The 18,136-nt window shown below is 54.7% G+C and overlaps 1 protein-coding gene across 2 annotated transcripts; it reads right to left on the minus strand.

Moving 5' to 3' along the window:
- Window positions 1–598: 598 nt before the first annotated feature.
- Window positions 599–10,284, minus strand: RASL10B (RAS like family 10 member B). 2 transcript variants are annotated; one of them, XM_055400875.2, is made up of 4 exons: window positions 10,056–10,284; window positions 6,621–6,984; window positions 1,576–1,700; window positions 599–1,004 (listed from the first exon to the last, which is right to left on the minus strand). In XM_055400875.2, exons 2-4 carry the CDS (start codon window positions 6,834–6,836, stop codon window positions 734–736), a joined length of 612 nt encoding a protein of 203 aa, XP_055256850.2. In that variant the 5' UTR covers window positions 6,837–6,984; window positions 10,056–10,284; the 3' UTR covers window positions 599–733. The 2 variants fall into 2 exon arrangements, with proteins under 2 accessions (XP_055256850.2, XP_055256860.2); XM_055400885.2 differs by lacking the exon at window positions 10,056–10,284 and adding an exon at window positions 7,803–9,880.
- Between the last annotated feature and the right edge of the window lie 7,852 nt (window positions 10,285–18,136).

An 18,136-nucleotide genomic window follows, 5' to 3' on the forward strand; every position in this document is an offset into this window, starting at 1 on the left:
CAGGAAGGGGGTGAGGGGCACCCGGCAGGGACGGACCATCGAGTTAAGGCTGGAAGGTAGGTTGTTGTGTCTCTGGGGGGGCTGTTGGGCGGGGAGGTCTCCCTGGAAGGGGGAGAGCTCAGCCTTCTCCCCCTGACGGACCTTAGGACCTCAACCCTCGGACCCCAGTTGGGGTCCGCGGGCTACCCGCATCTCTCTGCCCTGTGCCGGTGATGCTGACGGTCAGAAGGCTGGCCTCACCAAGAAGCTGCCAGGATCCGCGACAAGGGGATGGACGAAATGAGAGCCCTGTGAACGAAGCTGGAAGGTGGAGAGGGTGGGAAACCAACAGACGCGTGGACGGACAGACAGACAGACACGGGGAAAGAAGACGCGGAGCGATGACAAGACACCACACACACTCTCTGGAGAAAACGGGTGTGTGGGGGGGGTGGCGGGCCCGGCCGAGGCAGCACCACCCCACCTGCATCCTGCGTGTCCCGCGCACGCACCCCGGTCCGGAGGGCGGGGCGCCTCTGGGGCCGGGCCGGCACCGCAGGAACTATAGCGCTAGAGGCGGCCGTCCCGGGCGGACGGGCGCGGGAGTGAGGACCGGGCGGTCACGGGGACGCTTCCTTTCGCCGCTCTCGGCCTCTCTCCCCGCTCCGCCCCGGGGGAGGTGCGCGGCTGCGGGGGCGTCGCAGGCCCCACGCTCGGCCGTCGGAGTTCTCCTCCCGGCCCGCGCCCAGCCGCCTCACATGACGGCGCAGCGGTTGCGACGCAGCGCGCCCTGGAAGCGCAGGGCGGCGTGCACGTGCTTGCAGCGCGCGCAGCCCACGCTCTTGAGCAGCTCGCTGAAGAGCAGCAGGATGTGCCAGTTGTACTTGGCCGAGCACTCCACGTAGCCGCACTTCCAGGTCTTGCGCACCAGGTGGGTCACGTTCCAGCGCGGGATCACGCGTCCCCGCTGCAGGTCCCGCTTGTTGCCCACGATGATGATGGGCGTCTCCGAGGTGCCGATCACCCTGCGGGGCGAGGTGGCAAGCCCGCTCAGCACCCCACCGTCTTTCGTCTCACAACCCCCGGACCTAAGGCTGTGCCTGATCCCTGTTACTGCTACCATCCCTCTGTTCCAGGCGCGGCGCTATGACTGGCATAAAAAAGACACGTTATTAATGTTCTCCCCGGGACTTCCCTGGTAGCCCAGTGGTTAAGACTCCTGCTCCCAATGCAGGGGCATGGGTTCGATCCCTAGTGGGGGAACTTACATCCAGCATGCAGTGGAGCATTCATAAGAATAATGTTCTCCCCATTATACAGACGAGGAAACAGGTTGGCTTAGTTATGCAGCCCTGGAAGTCTCCTTTCCGGAGCCTCTGATCTTAACTACTGCACTGGACTAGCCAGCCCATGGTAAGGCTCCCAAAAGGGGTTAACAGAAACAGGGACAGCAAAATGGCATGAGTGTGTGTGTAACTATATGTGTGGGAACTAGAGGTACTTGACCTGCCCCCACTTCCCGTACCCTCTTCACGGGAAGTGGCTGGCCCAGAGGCATCCACTTAAGTGGCAGTGGAGTGTATATCAGCCCCTCACCTCGTCTCTAGGATCTGCTGGCGGATGGTCTTGACGTACTCAAAGCTGTCAAAGCAGCAGATGTCGTAGACCAGGATGTAGGCGTGGACACTCCGGAGTCCCCTGCAACAGGCGTCTGCCCATTCCTACAACACCCCCAACCACAGCAAGGTCAGAGCAGCCATGAGGGCTCCGTGTGCCCCCTGCCACCTCCAGCGATATGCAGCACTCTCAACTGCCACTGCACCCTAAACCTTCCACACTCACCTGTCTCCAGGAGGCCAGGCCCAGGGCAGAATGCAAGTGCTCAGTGCTACACTTTTCCCACCTCCAAGCCAGGATAGGTCAGCTCACACTGTTTGACTTCCAGGGCCACTGTCTGTCCCATGCATGCCTGGAGCTGCGTTCTGTCTGGTCCCATTTTGTACCCCAATCTGTCCATCCAGCCCTTTGTTCGATTACATTTATTAAATGCCTCTAAGAGCCCAGCCTTGAGCTAGTTGTTGGACCTGTTGAAATCCTGTCTCCACAGGTCTCAGCACAGATGCCTCCTCCTCCTCCAAGAACCCTTCCTGCACTAAGGGACTATTCTTTTCATCTTCTATGTTCTTAGAACAGCGGCATGATACCTTGGTCAGAGCAACAGCTCTATACCTTCTCCATCCCCAAGCCCCCCATTCTGTTGTGAGCTCCTGAGAGGACCAGAATCCAGCTTTCCTCATTTTCACATACATCCTCCCCCTTCCCATCAGTGCCTCACACCTGTAGGCTCTTAGCAGGCTCCCGGATGGCACGGCCTAGGCTGGAGAACTCTCCATGGTCCTGAACCCCACTTGGACCCAATTTCTGCCTGTAACGCTGCCCTTAGATTGCTGCCTGAGGGGCCCCTTCTGCTTGCTTCACTCTGCCTTCAAGGTTGAGAAGAAGCAGCCCTGAGGTGAAAAAGGTTAAGACTGGATGCCTACTGGGGGCTGATTTAGACCAGGGCCCCAGGGCAGCTCCAGGGAGACGGAACTTCCTGAACACCAGTGGCAAATTCTCCTGGAAAGGGCTGCAGCTCAACTTGAACAGGCCCCTGGCAAGGCTGAGTGCACTAAAAGGAAGATTCCTTAAGAGATTAATTAGCCAATTAACCTGCCAGCAGATGAGAACTGCAAGGGCAGCAGAAGGCAGCCAATGTGTGGAAAGGAGGGGCTCCTGGAAGCTTGGCGAGGCAGAGACCTCCCAGGACAAGGAGGATGAGGGTTTTCTCTAGGAACCAGAGCCCAGGAAAAGACTAGAGGGAGGCACAGGCTGTCTCCGGCACCAGCTTATGAGGTGAACTTGGGTAGGGACCAGGCTTGGAGGACTGCAGCAGGCTCTACGCTGCAGAGAAGGATGAAAAGGGAGAGGCCTGGGTGACAGTGGGGGAGAGTTAAGTCTGACTCCAGACAAGCGCTTCCCAACTCAAAGGCTTAGAAGCTGCTGCAGTGGATTTCTCCAGGGGAATGATGTGGCATCTTTTGTTTGTGCTGAGTTTCAACTTTGGTGCGGTGGGGGGTGGGGGTGGGGGGTGGGGGAGATGTTGAGGACAAATCCAAAACCACAGGAAACCAGGAACTGGCTTCTCAGGCCAGGATAGACTGTAGTCCACTGGACATGGGGACCTCTGGGAGCTTGGGACCCCGCGTGTTCACCGTTCCTCCCCCATTCCACTGCAAGGAGTAGTAATCAGTGGGAAGTGGGAGGGGTAAGGAAACAGGCAGAGAGGGAACAGCTCTCTGCTGGGGAGAGGGAACAGCTGCCAGCCTTTGAGGGTGACAGTCCCACTGCTCCCCCCAACCCGCTACCTCCTTAAGGGGGCCCTCCAGGCTGCCTCACACCCACTCCTCTCTGGGGGTCCGAAGAGGCAGAGGAAGAAGGCTCCTGATTGGCTGGGTTGTCCCTTCACCCCTGATTGAAGGGAGCAAGCAAGAAAGCTCAGCCTGCCTTCCAGCTAGCTCCATGCAGCATTCCAGATGGTAAAGGGCCATCTTGGGGCTGTGTCAAGACAGAGAAGGAGCCATGGAAACTGAGTCCAGTTCCAAGGACATGGGAGCTGAGGGAGCCACCTGGATGCCAGCCATGCATTTGCTGCTCACTCCTTTGGTGCGTTGCACATACCCTCTAACCTCCACTCCCTTCTCTGATAGGAGGAGAGGGACCACAGAAGCAACAGCTGAGGCTCAGACCCTAGAAACACCGCCCTCCTAGGCTGGTTCTCATCTGGCATTGGGGAAGAATGTGTTCTTACTTTCAGACAGTAGTCACTGGGATTTCTACTGTTTGTTCCTTGGGGCATGCAGGATCCTGTCTCAGCATTTCTTGGCACCATGTCCCTTTCTTGTGCTCCAGGGGTGAAGTCTTAGACATCCTTGGAGAGTCCAAAACTTCCTGGGTCCACCAGGAAGAAAAAGGCCAATGATCCAACAGAAAGATGGGTGAAGGCATTGATAGTTTTCAGAAAAAGGAAAGCAAAGGCCCTTAAACATATGAAGAGATGCTCAACTTCGCTTATAATCAGAGATGTAAATAAAAAGTACACTGAGACTATCCTAGCTCATTTTTCAGACTATCAAAAATATAAAAGTTTGACAATACACTCTCTGGTGGCTTTAGGGAAACAAGCGCTCATGTAACGTCTCTCAAAGGAGCACAAAATATGCACCTTTATATTAGGTTGGCCAAAAAGTTTGTTTGGGTTTTTCCGTAATACCTTAGGGTTAGGGTTATCTGTTTATTTTAAGGGAAAACATGGACAAACTTTGGCTAACCCAACAGAAGGGCAGGGGAATGTGGCACCTTTCAGACTCCAATTGCATTTTTATTTGACCTAGCAATGCCATCTCTAGAAATTGATCCCATGCGTATACCTTCCTATGTACAACATGGGGGCTTCCCTGGTGGCTCAGACAGTAAAGAATCTGCCTGCAATGCAGGAGACCTGGGTTCGATCCTTGGGTCAGGAAGATCCCCTGGAGAAGGAAATGGCAACCCACTCCAGTATTCTTGCCTGCAGAATTTCATGGACCAAGGGGCACTGCAAAGAGTCGGACACAACTGAGGGACTAACACACACATGTACAACATGACTACTACAAGCCTATTCACTGTGGCATTGTTTTGAAGCAAAAATTTGGAAACAGCCCACCTGTCCAGCAAGAGGGGATTCCACATATATCTTTCCAATGGAATACAGTGTAGCCATGAAAAAAGAATGAAGAAGAAAAAAAACACTACAATATTGTAAAGTAACTAGCCTCCAATTAAAATAAATTAATAACAAAATAACAATACACAACATGAAAAAGTACAGCTAAAAACACTAAGACAAGTGAAAATAAATACTTAAAAATTTTTTTTTTAAATTAAAAAAAAAAAAAAACAGAATGAAGAAGAGATCTTTAAGTATGGATGTGCAAAGACCTCCAGGTTATAATGTCAAGCCAAAAAAAAAAAGGTGCACGATAGTTTTTTTTTTTTAATGCAAGAGGGGAGTGGAATAAGAAACCGTTTTCTTATTTGCATAAAGAAATACTGGAAGTATGAATTAAAAATCCAATGAGAATGGCTGTAAAGAGTGGAGCCAGAATCAGGGTGGAGAGGGCAGCAACAGGGCTGAGATTTCTGAGTGTGCTTTTTGTTTTTTTAAACATAAAGTTTGAGCTTTTAAATTGGATCTTACCAATTCCGAAATTGAAATTAAATGAAAACATACAATAAAATGTGAAAAAATAAACCCAGCTCAATGCACAGGACAGGGGCAGAAGCTGAGCTTTCACTCGGGCTACTGTTAGCCTCCTTTGGAGGAGAACGAGAACATCTGACCTAGAACCCACTGCCCTGACCACGGTGTTCCCCAGGGGTGAGGCGTGGACCAGGCTTTTGTCTTTGGTGCAGACACCCCTGGACCTGGGAGAGATTGGTGTCCCCGAGGTTGGGACAAGGCCCTCCTGCCTGGAGTTGCTGAGACAATGCCGAGTATGGGCCCCGCCACCCCCCCAGCCCCATCTGAGAAATTACTGCATTTGCATAGTGACAACTGGCCAAGCTATAGCCCCTGCCTTTGGGGCCTCCTCTGTGTTTGTCTTTCCTGGAGAAACTCTGCATTCTGGTCGGGGGCTTTTTCAATGAGCCAACCCAACCCCCTCTCAAGCCAGACCTAGAGAGAGGGAAGGAGGACCCGGGCCTGCAGGCGGGACCCTGTGAGCAGGGGCCCTGGGGGCAGCTGAACCCAACCCCAGAAGGAAAGGCTGCCCTGGGGGCCAGTTCTGAGGTCAGGGGACTGAGCATCCCTTAGGAGAACAGGCCCTTGAGCAAGAGACCTGGTCGGGGTCTCCGGCCTCTGAGTACGTACCTTTCCCAGGTCCCAGCCTTTTCTTCTACGGATGATGTGGGTCTGAGGCCATGGGAGGCAGAGCCCAGAATATTAACAGGCGTCTGGTGCTCTGTCTCTCCACTGCCCCTCACCTGCCCAGACCCCATGACCCCCACCTGACACACCTGGTGGGAGGGATGCCCCCATAAGGCTTGTCTGTTCTGTGTCCCCTCCCGTCATGACGGTCACCAGTGTAACTGCCTGCCTGTCTGTCTTCTCACCAGACTATGAGTTCCTCGAGAGCAAAACGTTCTCTGTTTTGAGCCCCATTCGACCCCAGTGCCCACCACAGGGCCGGGCACACATTGAAAGTGAAAGTGTTAGTCGCTCAGTCGTGTCCGACTCTTTGCGACTCCACTGTAGCCAGTCAGGCTCCTCCGTCCATGGAACTCTTCAGGCAAAAATGAGTGGGTTGCCATTCCCTTCTCCAGGGGATCTTCCCGACCCAGGGATCGAACCCGGGTCTCCTCAGTTGCAGGCGGATTCTTTACCACCTGAGCCACATTCCTCAAATATCTGTTGGATGAACCAGTGCACAAATGAATGGCATCCCGGCAAAGCTCTTAGCAGAGTGGCGGGTGGTGCAGCGCGGAGCTCTCAAAGCTGGCAGCAGGGTCAGCGCCCAGCCCCTCCTCCGCCCCGGTCCCGGTCCCGGGTCATGCCCCCCTACCTGCAGCGTGTTGACTGGGAAGGCGCTGATGGGCGGGAAGTCGAGGATCTGGAGGTCGTGCACGTGGCCGTTCATGACGACAGCAGGCAGGTAGAGGCGGCGGGCGGTGGTGGGCACGCAGACCTCGCTGAACTCGTTGTACAGGAACTGGCGCACGATGGCACTCTTGCCCACACCTCGCGCCCCCAGCACGGCCACCCGGTAGGTGGAGACCATGCCTCCCGCCCGGCTCCGCCACCGCGTCCTCGCCGCTGCCTGGGGCTCCCCCGGGCTGCATATTCCAGGGGCTGGGGGCTCAGCCACCGTCAGGACCCATCACTGCTGCCCCCTGCTTGCCCAGGGCCCTCTGCGGACTCCACCTGGCCTGTGGGGACGAGAGGCAGGCTTTGGTGGGCTGGCTTCTCCTGAGACAGATTTCCTGCACTTTTCCACCTCGGGGACCGTGCTGGAGCTGTTCCTACCACCTGGGACGTCCCACCCTCCTTTTTCCAGAGCTCCTATCCCATCTATCCAGAACCTCCACTTCCTCCCTTCTCCATGCCATCCATCCCACTAGTGGGAATCAGCTTTCTTGACTTGTGTTATGACCTGACTTTTGGCCAGTCTGACTCCCAAACCCCAGGCAAGGCTGCAGAGGGGAGTAGAAAGAGCACTAGCCTTGTTTCAAGCCCCGGCTTTCCCACGGAGCCCAGGATAAGACAACACTTTGCAGCCTCCTGGTCCTCAGGGGTGCGACCAGGCCAGGGTGTCTCAGTAGAGGTGCTCCTGGCATTTTCGTGAAGAGAGAATTCTTTACTGAGCAGGACATTTTACGTGCCTGGCTGCCAGGAGGTACTTGTCAGCAGCAGCCTCTTGGGACTATGATGACCCAAAGTGTGTTCCCCGCCACCTGCCACCTTCAACCCCTGCTGAGAACCCCTGGACTAGAGGATGGCTTTGGCTCTGGAGCGTGACACTTGTTGAGTGGTTACTCTAGGTCAGCACACCCAGGTGGTTATCTTTGCTGTTGTTCAGTGGCTAAGTCATGTCCGACTCTGCAACCCCATGGACTGCAGCACACCAGGCTTCCCTGCCCTCTACTATCTCCTGGAGTTTACTCAAATTCATGTCCATTGAGTCAGTGATGCTGTCTAACCATCTCATCCTCTGCCACCCCCTTCTCCTTTTGCCTTCAATCCTTACCAGCATCCAGGTCTTTTCCGGTGTTATCCATAGTCAATACAATATTCCCAGGTGGTAGCTATTCCCACTCCGGAGAGAAGGCTCAGAGGGAGGAAGACATGAGCCCAAGGCATGCAGCTGGGAAAGGCTTTCAACAATGTACTCCTTTCTACAATGTCGGAGTACTCCCAGCTTCCAAATTTAATGATTCTAGTTGGCGAAGGCCACAGGCCAAGGGCTGGGTCTAATTCTCTGGCAACCTTTGAGCTCAGCGGACCTGGCACACAGCAGGTGCCCAGGAAAGGGCTGCTGTGGGGTTGAACCTTGACATGGCTTCTTTAGCTCCTTGCTTGCTCAGTTTCCAGTGAGTTTAGTGTGGGAATAAGTCCCAGCTCTGATGTTCCCTAGCTGCGGGTCAGAGGGCAGATGGCCTGTCCAATCTGAGCCATGTTCTGCACACGTATAAAGTAGGGTCATGAGCCCCTACTTCTGAAATAATTCAAGGAAACCTCTTAGCCAGGTGCCTTCTCTTCCTGTGGAGGATGGTGACCAGGAAAGCAGGTACATATGCCTGAGACTTCCCATCTGCTAAATCGGTCCGGGGCAGATGGGTGTGCTGGGCTCTGGTAGGGCCACAGCCTGCAGCACGCGTGCACGCATTTTCTGTCGGCATGTGCCCTTTCCCCACACGTGCAGCTCACAGCTAAACGTCCCTCAGGCTGGCCTGGCTCAGAGGACCCCATCCATTGGTCATGGATGTGCACACACAGCAGAGTAAACCAAGGGCAGGATTCGGGGTGAGACCCACCAGCTTTGGATCCCCTGCTCTGCCCCTCACCTACAGTGTGATCTTGGGAAAGAGCCTTCACGGGGTGTTGTGAGGTTGAGTGTGCCCGGTGCCTGCATAGAGGAGGTGCTCACTAAACAGGGGCGAGGGGCCCTTCACTCATCAAAGGCTTTCCACAATCCCAGGGGAACCCCCTAGCCATCCCCGATGGGTCACTATGCACTGCTGCACTGTCTCTCACATGTATGCAGTGTGTGTGTGCAATCCTCCCCCTTTTTATTGAAGGTGAAAACAAACAAAGATTCAGGAGTGTGAAGACCATGTAGCCCGTTGAGCTATCGGTTAAGCCTAGGACCCTCATTCTCTTTCCTGCCCCATGCAGTGTCCTTTTCCCAACAAGGGCTTCTCTACTTCTGTGAGCTCCCAACGTGGGGAAGTCCCAGCTCCTCCTCCCCCTAAACCCCTCCAGGGCCCTGGGCCCCTCCTCAGGCATCCCTGGACCCTGTCAGCTTGGCAGAGAGCCTCAGCTGGGTTAATTACATAACCAGCACACGCTGGGGAGGGGGGCATCTTAGGGGAAGAAGAGAGGGCAAAGGGTGCGACAAGACTTCCGGCCTCCCCCTGGGTGTGGCAACTTAAGAGGTCTCTAGGCTGAACCCTACCTGCAGAATTCTCCTGGACAACATACTCCCTTGCCCTGAAATCAACCCTTTCTGGGGGAAGAGCTAGGGAATAAAAGCGGGACAACAGTGCTGGAGCCAAGGAGCAGGGTGCAGAGAGAGGCCCCTGGGTTGGGGACAGCCTCCTGGAGCCCAGCAGGCCCAAGTGTGGTCCCGTCCCTGACTCAGAGGTGACCAAGGGCCCCCTCCCGCTTCCCAGGCAGGGGTCCTGGGTCTGAGTGTTTATTAATCCAACATCCCCAGCAGCGGGGGGTGGGGTGGTGGTGGAAGAGGACTGTCCAGAGAAGCAGGGCCCAGGCACCCCTCAGCCTCCCTCCCCAAGGCCTGTGCTCTGCAGTGAGTCTGCAGACGGCGCCCGGGGACAGACACTGGGGCCAAAGCCTGCTTCTGGTTCCCCTGCCGGGGGCCCAGACACCTGAGTCCCAGCCCCAACCTGAGGGAGTGGGGAGGGAGGGGGTCGGTGGACCGAGGCACCACGTCGGCCCGCTGTTGCTGCCCATCACATTCTTGTGGGAGTGGGTGGGTGGGTGCGTGGGGGCGTCGGAGGATGCTGGGCTCCCGACGACCTGATTGGTGGGAGAGGAGGGGCGGGGGGAGGCCGGAGCCCTGCCGGCTCTCCGCCTCCAGCACCTTGCAGGCCCCCCCACCGCCCGCACCCGCGCTCACGTGGCCGCCCCGCGCCGCTTCCCTGCCAGCCCGCCGGCCCCCTCCTCCCTCCGCGTCCCTGGCCCCGTCGGCCCGGCCGGGCCCCCTCCACCCCCGCACCGACCCAGCCCGGCCCCGGCCCGCGCGCCTCCCGCCGCTTACCCGGGGCCGTCCTAGCTGCCCCCAGCCCGGGCGCGCCGGCCGGCCGGCGGGGCCGCGCTCCCCCCGGGCTCCGGCGCTGCCCCCTGGCTGGCTCCCCGGCCCGGGGGGAGAAAGGTGCGGGCGCCCCGGGAGGCCCAGTCGGGGCGGGCGCGGGGCAGGTGCTGGCCGCCGAGGGGGTAGCAAGCCTCCTCCGGCCCCGCTCTCCCTCCGGAGCGCGCCGCCCGCTCGCGCCGGGAGGAGGCGGCGGCGGCGGGCGCGGAGCGGGGCGGGGGGCGTGCCCGGCCGGCCTTCCGCTGGGTCCCTGAGCCCGCCGGCTGCACCGCGGCGGCCCGGGACCAATTCTTCCATCCCGAGCCTCGACCTTCACCCCTTCTGACTTCCCCTGCGTTGTGTTTAACTCCAACCCGGAGGGGCGGAGGAAAGGCACTGGAGGAGCCCTAAAGACTCTTGCTTCCACTTGCTTCTCTCCATATCCCGTCCCACCCCACAGTCCCACCCCCTCCACACACCCCAGGTTTAGGTCTCCCCTAACCCTTCCGCGTTCAGTTCTGGATGGGCGCCCACCGCGTGCTAGAGAGCATCGAGCCTCCTCTCCTCCACCCCGCAGGATGGTCACCGCCAAGGGTGGTCACTTTCACCCTTCACTGCCTCAGTAAGAGAAGAGCAGAGAGGCCAGCAAAGCAAACCTCATCCGCAGCCAGTGCATGACCTCCAGGCCCTGAAACGATTTCTCCCCTCTCCTGTCCAGACGGGGCGATGTCAGCGTCTGCCCGCGTCCAGGGCAGAATCGCCTGTATATTTATTCTAAAGAAATCGTGGTCAGGGTCATTGATCATAGGCAGCAAACATATGTGCCAGACCGTGGGCTCCCAGCTTTGCCTGTGTCTTCGAATTTGACCCTCCCAATACTACAAGGTAGATACTGTTTCCTCTGTTTTACAGGTGAGATAGTTGCGGCCGAGAGAGGCTGGGTGACTGGTCTTCAGTTCAGTTCAGTTCAGTCGCTCAGTCGTGTCCGACTCTTTGCGACCCCATGAATCACAGCAGGCCAGGCCTCCATGTCCATCACCAACTCCCGGAGTTCACTCAAACTCATGTCTATCGAGTCAGTGATGCCATCCAGCCATCTCATTCTCTGTCGTCCCCTTCTCCTCCCGCCCCCAATCCCTCCCAGCATCAGAGTCTTTTCCAGTGAGTCAACTCTTCGCATGAGGTGGCCAGAGTATTGGAGTTTCAGCTTTAGCATCAGTCCTTCCAATGAAGACCCCGGACTGATCTCCTTTAGAATGGACTGGCTGGATCTCCTTGCAGTCCAAGGGACTCTCAAGAGTCTTCTCCAGCACCACAGTTCAAAAGCATCAATTCTTCGGCGCTCAGCTTTCTTCACAGCCCAACTCTCACATCCATACATGACCACTGGAAAAACCATAGCCTTGACTAGACGGACCTTTGTTGGCAAAGTAATGTCTCTGCTTTTTAAAATGCTGTCTAGGTTGGTCTTAACTTTCCTTCCAAGGAGTAAGTGTCTTTTAATTTCATGGCTGTCTTACTGAAGTGTAAAATGCGGAATCAAAGATTGGGAGTCTGTAGCGGGGCAGCCACTGAGGATGAGGAACTTGGCCGATGCTCACAGTTTAACCCCGAGACCAGAGGCAGACACAAGGCACTCATGTGTGCCCTGTGTGCAAAGTCAAGATACCAAGGGCAGGGCAGAGGGAACTGGCCAAGCAGTGAGAAGAGTCAGCGGAGGCTTCAGGGGAGGCGACTTTCAAGGAAGGAGCCTTGAAAGAAGTAGAATTGGGGTGCCAGGGTGGGGAGGGCATGGACAAGGAAGGCTTCAGATCAGAGAAGCTGGGGGAGATTCCAGGGCTTTGAGAAGGGAGTACAGGAAGCAGACACAGGGGGCTGGAAATACAAGAGGAGGCTGAGAGGCTGGTTGACGTGAAGTCAGAAAGGCCTTGGTTGCCTGGTAAGGAGTTTGGATCTAGACCTGTCTGGGATGCATGGAACAGTTTTGAAGCAGGCCAGCAACCTGGTCAGCGATGCAGGTACAGGGAGGAGGAAGCTGGGAGAAATCTCTCAAGTGTTTTTACTCTCGGACCCAACATGGGGCCCATATGCACGTAGGCCCCAGCTTCCGCAAAGAACTGTTTTCCTCCTCCCTGAGGGCTGAGCACCCTCCCTGTTGCTGCCCTTCCCTCTCCTGTCCAGACAGAGAGCACAGTGGTTACAAGCCTGGGCTTCAGATCAAGCAGATCTGGATTTAGATCCTGGCCCTACCACTTACTCTGTGACTGAAGGCCAATTACTTGACCTCTCCGAACTCTATGCCTTATTTATCAAGTGGAGTTGTCCCCAAGGCACAAATGAGCCTGTGCTGTGTAGAGTCCACAGCGCAGTGTCTGGCATGGAGTCTCATTGTGTGACCTTTTGTTTTTCTTTTGTTTTACAGACACAGTCATTCAAAGGGGAGGCTGAACAACCCCCTGGGAAAGCATTTCTATTTATGCTAGGATGGCTCCCAGGTGCTGGGATAGGGTTTTGAGAGGGGTCAGGGCAGCAGCTAGAAGCAAATTCAGGGGCAAGAAGAGCACGGACCCCCTCCTCCAGTACCACTTTTGTTCTGGTGATATCAGGTTTACTGGCCCTATGGGATTGCAATGGGTTCAACCAATAGACTCTTAATTTGATTAAATCATCCAGGGCACTACCAGTCCCCCTAGCATTTCTGAAAATATTTCATCCTTACTCTGCCCAAGGATCTCAGAATTTGTCTACTCCCCCAAGTCCATTCTAGTTCTGTTTCAGCCCAAGGAAACCTAGAAACAAAAAAATCATTCAATGCTCACACACACTTTGCAGCCAGGCTTCTCAGAATTCTCAACTTAGCTCCACTAGGGAAACACAGAGCCACAGGTTCATTATGGGGCCTCACATTGGCTTGCAGTGATAAGTCATTTAAAACAATGTATGGATTGCTTCATATGTAAGCTGGAATCAAGATTGCCGGGAGAAATATCAATAACCTCAGATATGCAGATGACACCACCCTTATGGCAGAAAGTGAAGAACTAAAGAGCATTTTGATGCAAGTGAAAGAGGAGAGTGAAAAAGTTAAAGCTCAACATTAAAGAAAAAAAAAAAGATCATGGCATCCAGTCCCATCACTTCATGGCAAATAGATGGAGAAACAGTGGAAACAGTGGCTGACTTTTTGGGGCTCCAAAATCACCGCATATGCTGACTACAGCCATGAAATTAAAAGACATTTACTCCTTGGAAGAAAAGTTATGACCAATCTAGACAGCAATATTAAAAAGCAGAGACATTACTTTGCCAACAAAGGTCTGTCTCGTTAAGGCTATGATTTTTCCAGTAGTCATGTATGGATGTGAGAGTTGGACTATAAAGAAGGCTGAGCGCTGAAGAACTGATGCTTTTGAACTGTGGTGTTGGAGAAGACTCTTGAGAGTCCCTTGGACTGCAAGGAGATCAAACCAGTCAATCCTAAAGGAAATCAATCCTGAATATTCATTAGAAGGACTAATGCTGAAGCTGAAGCTCCAATGCGAAAAGATGACTCATTGGAAAAGACCCTGATGCTGGGAAAGATTGAAGGCAGAAGTAGAAGGGAACAACAAAGGATGAGATGGTTGGATGGCATCGGCGACTACATGCATGAGTTTGAGCAAGCTCGGGGAGTTGGTGATGGGCAGGGAAGCCTGGCGGGCTACAGTCCGTGGGGTCGCAGAGTCAGACATGACTGAGCGACTAAACAACATATATATATATATATATATATATATAGAGAGAGAGAGAGAGAGAGAGAGAGAGCACAAGAAAGAGTTTAATCTTTTTTACCACGCAGAATGCAAGATCTTAGTTCCCTCTCTAGGAATTGAACCCATGCCCTATGCAGTGGGAGCATGGAGTCTTAATCCCTGGATGGCCAGAGAAGTCCCTAAAGCATTATATCTTAAATCCCAACCCATTCAATTAATATAAAACGCAAATTTTGCCTGAATTTAAGATTTGGTTGGTTGTCATTTTGGTTCGCTGAGTCACCTTGGGCTAAGGATTGTAGGCTCCTAGGAGCCTGTTCACGCTTCTCTATGGTTAGGATCACCTTGGTGAAAAAACCCGACCTCTGTCTGTCCATAGCCTGTGGCTCCGGGTCAGCTGTAGACGCCTGAGGTGCAAACGTAAGACTCCAAGGGATGGGACGCGTGAACCCACCTACAGCATCTGAAGCCCAGAGGACAAGACCTGAACCTGGGACTCCACCCTTGCTCCCTCAGAGCTGAGGATCCCACTGGCTTTCAGAGGCTGTCTGGCCAGATCCTGGGGCCTTTAACAGTAAGTGGAGAGTGAATCAATCAAGAGAGGGGAAGTCAACGGCCAGACTTGAACATTCTCCTCTAACACCTACCCAGAGGGAGAAGGTGTGGAGTGGCGTTCTCTCAGTCCCCGAGTGTCGGGGCAGTCCTGTCTCAAAAGGATACTTCTGGAAATTAAGTCCATCTGGGTCTAAGCAATCCCCGAATTAGCCTTCCCCTTGTTGGCAGCATCCAGAACGGCGGGGCAAAAGCTAAATGAGAAACTGAGATGGCAAGTCTGGAGCCAACTCGGAAACTTTTCAAGAAACACCCTTGTTGCTAATAACATGTCTGGGGGCTGGTGGGGATTCTAGGATTAGTGTTCAGGAGATAGAAATGGGTAACAACGGGGGAGGTGTGATCTTCCCCAAGTGCCACACCAGGTATTAAAATAAACAGGCTCTCTTGCCTCCTGGAGCTGGAGGTGGCAGGGAAAAGAAATCTGGGTCCAAGCAAAACCAGAAAAAGCATCAATGCCTGTGGTGGGAGTAGGAAGGCTCCAACCCGGAGTCCTCAGCTCTTCTGTGGCCTCAGAAACAACGCACCTGAGAGCTCAGTGTTTCCTGCCTTGGCATTTGGTGGGAGGAGGAGGATCTCAGGTGACCTCAGATGGAGGTCTCTGGCCAGTGTGCCCTGATTCTGGAGACTGAACCGCACTGGGATGTAGGGGCTTAGCAAGGCTGGCCCTTGGCCTGGTGGCTCAGAAGAGTGGGATGAAGGGAAGCTGCAGTGAAGCAATAAAGACAGAGGAAGTCAGATGTGGCTTTACCTCCCCTCACCTGAAAAATGGGGATAACACTCTCAATTCACGGGACAGGCAGGCATCTTGTGCATCAGAGTGCTTTGCCATTTTTCAGCTGCCACAAGAATGCTGTTACTCCAGAAGAGGCAGTAGGCAAACAGGTGTCTTTCTCTGGCAGGGAGTCTCAACCCTGCACTTTTAGAAACACCTGGGGAATGTTTTGAAATGCAAGTTGTCCCAGGCCCTACCCAACTGGTAAGAACTGTCAGCCTTTCGTGAAAGCTCTGGGGTGTGATCAGTGTGCACCCAAGAGTTAAGAGCTTCTGCCCTAAGGGTTTTCTTGGCCAAAACTGACATTCTTACCTGATGAATCCAATCAGATCTCAGTAAGGCCTATCCCTCTTCTTATCTCTGACTCTGAACCTCCACAAAGACCACCCTGACTCCACTTCCCTGCCAGAGTTATTCCAGTTATTAGAACTCGGGCCAACTGTAGCCAGCATGTGGTGACAGCCCGAGTTTCTAGCTGCCAAAGGATAAAGTTTTCATGGTGTTTGAACATCCCCCTGAATAGAAGCAGTTACTGTGCAGAGCCCTGTGCATCTTCCCTACACTGTGACTGAGGCTCAGGGCATCTGGGCATGGGACCCCCTCAGCCTTGCTTCCCCACGCCAGGCTGTGGGAGACTTCAGAGGCTGTCCACTCATCAGAACCAGGGCCAGGGCCTCTGGCCCGACCATACCTGGCTCACGTGTCCCCAGCCACACAAATGCAGGTGGTTCGATCTGAACACCTTGGGAAGCTTTGATTGAAAGCAGCATTAATTCTATCCACTTGGGAACATGCAGGCCCCGGTGCAGATCCGAGACGCTTTTTATAAATGGATTAGTGAAATGTCCTGGGTAAGAGGATGCCGACGAGAAGCTCTTCTGGGCTCCTTCTGCCCCTGTGCCTGGCTGGCTGGCTGCCCCTGGCCCATCTGCTTGGGTCCTGGAGGGGACCTGCCAGGGAAGATGGACTGGCTCCTCGGAGCACTGCCTGCAGCTAGATGTCTGAGTGGTGATGGTGGTGGTGACGGCAGCGGGTGCAGGGAGACAGGAGCCTCTGGGGCATGTGATGCTTCCTCAGGCCCATCTCCACATTTCATCTGGCTAAACCCCCGGGAGGGCCGGGCAGCCAAAAGGCAAGCTCTAATAGCACGGTTATTAATACCCCATCCTTCCCTTGGCCCGCTGTGTTCTGTCCTCCAGTGTCAGTTCTGGGAACAAAGTACATAGCACAAACTTCATTTTGTGTAAATGAGAGTTTATTGACGAAGACAAAGTCAAGCTTCCCCCGCCCCCCACCCTCCCCCAGAACAGATCCCAACAACAAAAGAATGATAAGTTTTCTTAGGGCAACACTTACCCCCCACCCCTTCTCTCCAGTCTCAAGGTTGGCACTGCAGACACACAAAACAGGCTCGGGTGAGGGCAGACACTCAGGAATCTCTGACCAGCAAGAGTCCTGGGTGTGTGTGCGCTTGCCGTGCCCTTTGTGAGACGCCTGCTGACGGCACAGAAACAGGCTGCAGCGGTGGACAGGGGACTGCAGGGCAACCTCCACTGGTCCCCCGTTCGGCCAAGCTCAAAATGGGCCCCGAGGGACACTGTGGTGGAGGCAACAGGCTCTGTCTCCTCAGGAAAGGGATCCTTCCCGTGAAGCAGAATCCCTCCCCAGCTGCTCAGGGGCAAACCAGGAGGGCACCTCTCCAAGGAGCAGAGGGCTGGCAGACTGGCCGGGTCAGCTGAGAAATCCAGCTGTTGCCCATGACTGCCGGGGAGGCTGAGGAGCAGGGTTTCAGGGGCGAAGAGACATGTCTCGGTACCGCAGTGTCTCGTCTGCTTAACCTGCCACAAGCTCTGCCGCCTGGAACTGCAGTCTGCTTTGAGGCAAGAACACTGCATTTGGAGTGGGGCTCTTCTTCACTGCTTGCATCGCACTGTCTCCACAAGCAATCTCCCAACCACAGAACTTCACCCACCTGCTTTTCTACCCCACCTGGCACCCACCCCCACCCACCATCCTGTGCCACTTCCAGTTCTTCACATGCCTGCAGGATTCCTGGCCCTCACCCCAGGCATTCTTCTCGTGGAGAAGGTCAAGGCTTAAGAAACTGCTTTGGGGGCCTGCTCCCCGTAGCTTTCCAAGTGGCATGAGTCAGGGTCATTTCACTTGCAACACGGTTGCAGGGTAGTTTCTGCTGTTTTCTAGGGTTCCCCCTCTTGCACTCACTTTCAGGTCCAAGTCCCATGTAAGCTCTTGGACCCAGGCGCCTCTGATGAGAGCGGGGACATCTGAGAAGCAGTCTCAGTCATGGACCCTGAATCCCCTGGTGCTGGGCAGCAGCAGTGCCCACAGGTGAAACAGAGAAGCCTGCTAGACTGGTGTTCCGGGCTCAAGGCACTCTGACAGACCACACCCATATGTCCCGGGGGGCAGGGGTTCTCACGTTTCCCGATCTTTTGAGAGATGAAAAGGATGGCTTGGCCCTCTTGAGGTGATCTCAACTGCCTGGGAGCCTAAGAAACACAAGTGCCGAGCGGATCAGAAAGCCGAGGGATGACTGTGTGGCACCAGAAGCTCACTTCCTCCCCACACCCCTGCTGCTGGCCTCCAGCACTGAGGGTCCTCCATTCCGGCATCAGGGTTTACCTTCAAGTCCCTGGACAGAGACTCTGCAGCCACCAGATGCCAATGAATGGAGTGCCAGAATCTGCGTGGAATGTGAGGAGAGCCATAGGGAAGCAGGCACCGGAAAGGTAAGAGAAAGGCATTGAGGAAAGAAAGTCAACGAGAGGGTCCTGCAGTGAGAACAACTCTGACGGGGATTCGGAGACCCAGCCCCCACCTCTGCTACCGAACAGTCAACAGTCCTCCGGCAGTAACATCCTGTTTGTCTTTTATCTTTTTCTTTTTTAGAA

The sequence above is a fragment of the Moschus berezovskii genome, chromosome 20 (assembly GCF_049115385.1).
Source record: "Moschus berezovskii isolate FMDL1 chromosome 20, NW_MosBer_1.0, whole genome shotgun sequence".
Taxonomy (NCBI): Eukaryota; Metazoa; Chordata; class Mammalia; order Artiodactyla; family Moschidae; genus Moschus; species Moschus berezovskii.